General features: G+C 44.7%; 1 protein-coding gene across 1 annotated transcript; it reads right to left on the reverse strand.

The window, feature by feature from the left end:
• Window positions 1-1,307: 1,307 nt before the first annotated feature.
• On the reverse strand, window positions 1,308-8,207 carry LOC106538906 (magnesium transporter NIPA2). The gene is made up of 6 exons (XM_014053548.2): window positions 8,114-8,207; window positions 6,574-6,712; window positions 5,482-5,538; window positions 4,936-5,026; window positions 3,893-4,053; window positions 1,308-3,043 (listed from the first exon to the last, which is right to left on the reverse strand). The coding sequence occupies exons 2-6, from the start codon at window positions 6,710-6,712 to the stop codon at window positions 2,412-2,414; spliced, it is 1,080 nt and encodes a 359-aa protein (XP_013909023.2). The 5' UTR covers window positions 8,114-8,207; the 3' UTR covers window positions 1,308-2,411.
• Between the last annotated feature and the right edge of the window lie 68 nt (window positions 8,208-8,275).

The following is an 8,275-nucleotide window of genomic DNA, read 5'->3' on the forward strand; positions in this document are numbered from 1 at the left end:
TCATATGATGGAAACCCAGAAAATTATGGAGGAAAAAAAAAGGCTCAGTTTCCAATGATTCATAAATACAACCACTAAATTTAAAGGTAAAGGTTCCCCTCGCACATAGATACTAATTGCTCCTGGCTCTAGGGGGCGGTGCTCATCTCTGTTTCAAAGCTGAAGAGCCAGCGCTGTCCGAAGACGTCTCCGTGGTCATGTGGCCGGCATGACGCAGCGCCAAACGGACACGGAATGCTGTTACCTTCCCACCAAAGGTGGTTCCTATTTTTCTACTTGCATTTTAACATGCCTTTGAACTGCTAGGTTGGCAGAAGATGGGACATGTAATAGGAGGTGGGGATTCGAACCACCAAACTGCCATCCTTTCTGATCGACAAGCTCAGTGTCTTAGCCACTGAGCTGCCGCATCCCTCAAAACTAAATTTACTAACCTTCAAAAATTTTTAGAACTGAAATCTTGGTACCTGGGAACGGAAGTGATTTTTCCTCACTTTGAATATGGTTAACTTATTGGCTGATCGATAAAAGACTTCTCTTTGCCTGGCTGACATATTGTAGCTCTCAAAATTGACATTACAGTATATCTATCTATCTATCTATCTATCTATCTATCTATCTATCTATCTATCTATCTATCTATCTATCTATCTATCTAATCTATATATCTATATATATATCTATATATATATATCTATATATATATATCTATATATATCTATATCTATATATATCTATATATCTATATCTATATCTATATCTATCTATCTATCTATCTATCTATCTATCTATCTATCTATCTATCTATCTATCTATCTATCTATATATATATATCTATATATATATATCTATATATATATATATATATAAAAAGAACAACTAAGAAAACTTTCTTGGATAAATGATATGGAACTAAGCTGAGTACAAATGGAAAAAACTGGGAACTTAAGAGTCAGCCTTTGTTATCACAGATCAGAAACTTAGGACTGGTATTCCTGACTTACACTGGTTTGGACTAGTGTTTTCATTTTGCAGTCCAAACTCCCAAAGCTTGGTTTTCCTAAATGTCCAAAGGAAGAAGAGGTCACTTTTCTACACTTAAATGGCCAATCACCCACCTTATTACATTCTGTGCTGCTGCTAGAATGGAAAACAGAAAGGAAAGGTGATTTAGGGATTCACTCCAGGGATGGATTGCCAACACAAAAATTAGATGGGCAGTCAGTCAGTACAAGTCCATTCCTCAACCTGAAATATGGGATTGATTTATTATTTTTAAAGGAAAAAAAATAAGCCAAAGAAACACGTTTGAAAAATACTTTTTAATAACGCTTTTAAAAGCCACACTTTACGTTTGCAACGTACCTTAATAGTCGTATAAAGAAAATATTTTATTTTACAAAATTTATAGTGCTTAAGGCAAAGCCTAAAAGGCTTTGTACATTCAAAAGGCAACAGAATACTAGTGGATTCAGAGAGTAGCTGTAAGGGGGGAAAAATTGAATCTTCAGGGTAAAGAAAAGTTTGGGGACACATTTCAATAGATCTATTGCTTATTTTTTTTCCATGTGTGCCTCGTTTAAAGAGCTAAATACTCCCCGTTTATGGTTACTCTGCCTTCAAGGTCGTTCCATTTTCTTTTCTTCCAATTCTTATCTGTCACTCGGAAGGGAAAAAGAAAATATTTTCTTTCTCCATGTTCCTCTCTGTCTCTTGCTCCTATCCTCCTTCTCTGGGGTGCCTCTTCCATTCCCATGTGGGACAAGATTGCTTGGCCATTCCTGGGCTCATGGAGGTATTCGTATTTTTACAACAATACACCTATAAGCATATTCCCCCCAACCACTTTTTATATATATAAAAAAACTTGACTTGGCGTGCTTTTTTTCTGGAAGCTGGAAAGAAACAAGCTACACCATCCCCATAACTATTGCTAGTCTTACCAGCTTGACTCTTAATAGGACTACCATCAAGTAAGGTAAAGGTTCCTCTTGCACATATGTGCTAGTCGTTCCTGATTCTAGGGGGCGGTGCTCATCTCCGTTTCAAAGCCGAAGAGCCAAAGATGTCTCCGTGGTCATGTGGCCGGCATAACTCAATGCCGAAGGTGCATGGAACGCTGTTACCTTCCCACCAAAGGTGGTTCCTATTTTTCTACTTGCATTTTTTTACCTGCTTTCGAACTGCTAGGTTGGCAGAAGCTGGGACAAGTAACGGGAGCTCACTCCGTTATGTGGTGCTAGGGATTCGAACTGCCGACCTTTCTGATCGACAAGCTCAGCATCTTAGCCACTGAGCCACCGCGTCCCATACCATCAATTATGCTCCCAGTAAAAACACTTACATTTTTAAAGAAACGGGGAGAAGAAACCCCCAAAAGAGCTTAAATGGTTTTTAGTCAACCTGAGCTTTCATAAACATTGACTGTCGTCCGCTTTCTCTGTCCCTTTCTGCGAGTCCTCTGAATCCAGAAGAGGCTGGTGAAGATACGTCCGCTCTTTATCTCCTCCCTCCCTCCACGAAGCCGCCGGTAGATCTTTCTGCTTATGTCTCAGGAAGACGGGCAACAGATCGGCAGTGAACGGCACATCTCTGAAAGCGTGGAGAAGGAAGATACCCAGCACGATGGTGAGGAAGCCGCTTATGGTACCGACGATGTTCATGAGGAGCAGATGCTGCCACTCCTTGAAGAGGATGGCGGAGCAGGTCATAACAGCCGTGGTGAAGAGGACGTAGTAGATGGGGGTGACCACAGAGGTGTTGAAGATGTCCAGGGCCTTGTTCAGGTAGTTGATCTGGACGCTGACGCAGACCACCAAGCTGAGGAAAAGCATCCAGCCCAACGGTGCTTTCCAGGTGGCCTTCCCGGCAAACAGCTCTTTCAGGGCAATGCCCAAGCCTTTGACGCAAGCGACGGAAAGCGAACCGATGGACGAGCAGATCAGGATGTAGACCAGGACGTTCCTCTGCCCGTAGCGAGGCGCGGCCACGAAGATGAGGAGAGCCGAACTCACCAGCATGCAGGTGGCAAAGACGATGAATCCTGGAAGAGGAAGGGAAATAAAAGACGGTTTGTGACTCAGTGTCAGGGTTTCCACCGATGCCCTAATTAAATCGTGAGGCTCAAGCCAAGCTTCAAAAGAAACCCAGTTATTTCTTAGGAGCTTCTTGTTGGCACATTCCCAAGTGAAGCCAGCTCTGACCCCACTTAATTTACGTCCTGGCTCTGACCCTGTTTCCCCCCACCCCTATCCCAAGATGTGTCATCAGTCACATTCTCCAATGAAGCAATTTGGGGGGGTTGTAGAGATCATTCCCCTCCAGCCACTGTGGGTAACCATGGAAATGGCCTTGACAGAGAGATGGCTGGAATGTGCTTTTGTTTTAACTGCCTCACTGCACCTGCAAAGTCCGTTTTCCCATCCACCTCTGCCTATGGCAACTTGAGAGCAGGCCAGGGATGCTTTGCAAGTTGACACTCGGACTCAACTGTTGTTGTCAAAGTTAGAACAGCACTGAAAAAAGTGACACGACCGTTTTTCACATCGGAATGACCATTGCCGTATCCCCATGATCACAAATCAAATGCTTGGCAACTGACTCGTATTTATGATGGTTGCAGTATCCCGGGGTCATGTGATCGCCTTTTGCAACCTTCTGATGAGCCAAGCCAAGGGGGAATCTGGATTCACTTAACGACAGTGTTACTAAGTTCATAACTGTAGTGATTCAGATCTGGATGAATAGAGTTGGAAGGGACTCTGAAGGTCATCTAGCAAGAAAATCTGTAAAATGGGGCAAGAACCCACTTAACAACTGTACCGCTTCGGAACAGAAACGTTGGCCTCCACTGTGGTCATAAGCTGAGGACTAGGAAACAGGCTTTCTGTACCTGGATCCTTCAGTTTCTCCAACATGGAATCCAGACTGGCAACCGTTTCCTCTTGAGGCGCATGGATCACCATCACAGTAGATCCCAAAATGCACAGGAGGCACCCGATTTTCCCATGGATGTTCAGCTGCTCATTCAGGAAATAGGAGGCCAAAACAGCACTTTAGAAGGAAAATAAAAAAAAATAAAAATGAAAGGCTTCTCAAGATTAGGTTGCTTGAAGAGAAAACACAGAAGCTACAGAGATAGTCCTAGATCAGTGCTGGTGAAACCTTTCAACACTAAGGGCCGAAATGGGAGTGTGTGTACACAGGAGGGAGCACCAGAAACCAAAACAGCAGTTTCCCCGGGCACATGCGCGCGCAGGAAGCTGAGCTTCCAGTTGGTCTTCCGGTTTGTGGAATGTACGCATGTGCATAGACCAGGTGGCCGGCACGCATGTGTGTGCCGGAAAACCGGAAGCTCAGTTTCCAGGCACACATGCACGCCAGGGATCTGCTCTTCCAGTTTCCAGTGCTCCCGCACACACGAAAACCAGCTGTGCGTGCAAAACCGGAAGAGCAACGGGCGACAGCTGGCATGCCCGGAAAAATGGCTCTGTGTTCCAATTCCAGCATGGGTGCAATAACTCTGCCATCCTAGATGTTAAGGAGTCATCTCTAAGATGTGTCCGATAAATGACTTTGAGCACTAACTGATGACGTTCCCTCGTTGGATTGTGAAACATCCGTGAGAAAACAGCCAAGTTCAGGGAATACCAAGGATCCCACAGTCCTCCTCCCCCTCAAATCCCTCTCCCTTGTAAACACTGATAATGTTGTCTAGTTGGGTTGTGCAACATCCGTGAGAAAACCGCCAAGCTCCGGGAATACCAAGAATCCCACCGTCCTCCTCCTCAATTCCCTCTCCCTTCTAAGCACTGATAATGTTGCCTAGTTGGGTTGTGAAACATCCGTGAGAAAACAGCCAAGCTTAGAGAGCACCAAGGACCCCTTCTTTCAACCCCCGAGCTACAACTATGTTTCTTTATAACATGAACGTACCTGACTAAAACACTCAGGGCTCCCAGAGGGGTAACCAGCGTGGCCGGGGCGAAAGCATAGGCCGCAAAATTTGCAGCTTCTCCAATTCCCACTGTAAAATAAAAACGACTCATCAGGAGTGCAAAAAAACCCAACTTGTAAATGATGAAATTCAGTCGTTGCTTGTTCTGAGTTTGACCCAAGGCAGAGTCACTTACTGACTCCTCAGTTGTGATCGGAAATAGTTAAGACTCGCCCCCCCGCCCCCCCAGGATACAAAGTGGGTTGGTACCACGGCATCCACTGGGCGGGGTAAGGAGCAAATAACTAATCTGACAACCGGAAGCACATCGGTGAAGTTCCCTTTGCGTGTTTATGAGTCTTCTAGGTTGATGATGCCCCCTAAAATATGACAATATTTAAATGGTATGGTAATTGCTTTTGTAGATTTCTTAGCAAGGTTTATGGGAGAGGAAGCTCCTTCCTTTAAGAATGTCGACATACTGCCACTGGCCTTATAAATTAAAATGTTTAAGGGAAGTGAGAGAAATCACAAGATTTACTTACTGGATATTAGGCCTCCCCACCAGAGCCACTCTCTCAGATACGCATGACCTCCCAGGCCTGGGGGGAAAAAACAAAAAGTCACCAGAAAAGTCATCACCTAAAATGAGAACCTGGGTCTAAGCAAAGATTCAACAGATCTAGGAGACTAGCGGAATCCAGTGGGTTTAAACCAAACCAAACAGTGCATATGACTTTATCTTTAAAAAGTTTTACTGAAGATATGCACAAAAGTGGAGGTTAAAGAAAGCATATAAAAACAATAAAGCAAAAAATGATCCAAAAAAAGAGAGAGAAAACTATGACATTCCTTAAGCATCAAGCAATACTTAAAGTAGAGGTGAAGGTTCCCCTCGCACATATGTGCTAGTTGTTCCTGCCTCTAGGGGGCAGTGCTCATCTCCGTTTCAAAGCCGAAGAACCAGTGCTGTCCAAAGACATCTCCGTGGTTATGTGGCTGGCATGACTCAATGCCGAAGGCGCACGGAACGCTGTTACCTTCCCACCAAAGGTGGTTCCTATTTTTCTACTTGCATTTTTACGTGCTTTCGAACTGCTAGGTTGGCAGGAGCTGGGATGAGTAACGGGAGCTCACTCCGTTACGAGGCACTAGGGATTCAAACCGCCGAACTGCCAACCTTTCTGATCGACAAGCTCAGCGTCTTAGCCAGTGAGCCACCGCATCCCCTCTAAGCAATATTTAAAAGCTTCCAAATTTTAAAATGAAAGGTAATAATGATTGCCAACTTTTCCCGTAAAATCTACACCAAAGGAAGACAATGGCTTTTTCCAAAAGGCAACTTTTCTTGCTTCTTAATTTTTTCTTTGAAAACATTTTGCTACTCAACCAAGAAAGCTTTTTCAGACATGACGCTGCGTCATTTTTTTCGACCAGCAAGATACATCTGGTTTTTTTCTTTCCAAAACAGATTATTACATACACCTCCTCCAATCCTGCCCTTAACGTCGGGAATCATGCTTTTCCAATTCCTCAGAACAATTCTCCTAGCAAACCCTTAAGAGGACTCCCAACTCCCAACGATATTTAAATGCTGCTTTTCTCATTCTCACAGCCAGTTCCAGATCTACCCTTACCTGCTCTGATGGCCCCTCGGCCACTCAGTCGAAGAAGTCCTTTCTTCTTCAGGATAAAACTACTTCCAATAAATAGGCTGGAGGTGACAGCCAAACCCAAACCAACGTAGAATTCGTAACGTCCCGTGAAGGTCCCCATCTGGATTGTTTTGGAGGAAAAAGGCGGAGAGAAATTAGAGCTATCAAAAATAAAAAATAAAAAAAATGCTGTCTTTAGATCTTCTGGACTGGTTTCTGAAATTGACTCATTAACCATTCCATAGTCATCCACCCACTTCCTGGATACATCTACATGAAAATAGGCCGAGACATGAATCTTCTCTATTTCCTAATAGTTCAGGGGTGTGACAATTTTGTGAAATGTTCTGGTTTAGGTTTACTGAGTAGGCACTAGGGTTTCCGTGATGTAATTTAAGGCGTGTGTGTGTGTGTGTGTGTGTGTGAGAATGTGAATTTCCCAAGGCCAAGGATCCTTGGTTTCAAAGCAGCAGAAGGATCGGGAGAGAGGAAATGGGCTCTCCATTCAATATATATATAAGTACTTTCATGAATAAATACAGCCCATGCAAGTCATTTCCAATCACTTCTCCTTTCTGTTCCATTTGAAACCAGAATTGGGTAGCAATGGTGGGTAGGCCTGACCATCCTGACATTACAAATACTTTAATACAAGAGATTATCCGTAGTTCAGGACAGTAGAGTCTTCCCTGAGCTTGGTGGTTTGCTTGCACATATTTAATTACCCAACTAAGTAACATCACCAGTGCTGGGGAGTGTTGGGCTGGCTCCCTATTTATATACCTGCCGGTGCTGGGTGTTTTGCCCTTGGATATGCTCTTGTTTTCTACCTGTTGCCTGGTGTTTAATCCCCGCTTAATCCATGTACGTTAGTTACCGGAGAGGTGTGTCTGTTTTTCTTAGCCTTTTCATTCTCTCTTTTGAGAATGTGGTCTCGCTCCAGGGTTATCTCCAGAGGGGGTGGGAGCTCCCTCACTGGAGGATCTCAGGAGGAGATGAGAGAGCCGTTTATCCAGTTTGATATAAGGTCTCCTGCTCGAGCAGGGGGCTGGACTAGAGGACCTCCAAGGTCCCTTCCAATCCTATTACTCTATGTTCTATATTCTAAGGATTCTATATTCTTAGAATATATAGACATATATACGATAGATAAGAGATAGATAAAGGTGTGTGTGAGAGAGAGAGAGGGAGGGAGGGAGGGAGAGAGACTGGAAATACCTCCTTGCCCGGGCACGATGGGTACTGTAGTCCAAAGGGAGGCTCCAGGGGAAGACTCTGTTTCCCTTCCAACATTTTGAGCCTCGCCCCATCCCACCTCCGCCTCCATCACTGGATGCTTTTTAAGAAGACTCTAGAGACGCCACTTATATAAAATTGGTATGTCTCCTGCTTGAGTAGGGGGCTGGACTAGATGACCTCCAAGACCCCTTCCAGCTCTATTGCCCACCCACCCCCATACACAATGACCACGCCCTTCCATCCAACCCCAGGCTCGTTTCCCCCTCCCTCCTTCCCAACTCACCCCAAACCTAGACGATCCTTCCCCAAAAAGAGAGGGAAAGGCGAGGAAAGCGAGCACCTCCGGCGATCCCGATGCGGACAGCAGACAGCGCCGCTCTCACTCCAAGGCAAGCGATGAGCATGCGCAGAAGATCCCCTCTCGTCTCTCCCTCCTTTTCTGACC

This window comes from Thamnophis sirtalis, unplaced genomic scaffold (assembly GCF_051295495.1).
Source record: "Thamnophis sirtalis isolate CommonGarterSnake01/CBP01778 unplaced genomic scaffold, rThaSir2_p1.2 scaffold_13, whole genome shotgun sequence".
In the NCBI taxonomy this organism is placed as follows: Eukaryota; Metazoa; Chordata; class Lepidosauria; order Squamata; family Natricidae; genus Thamnophis; species Thamnophis sirtalis.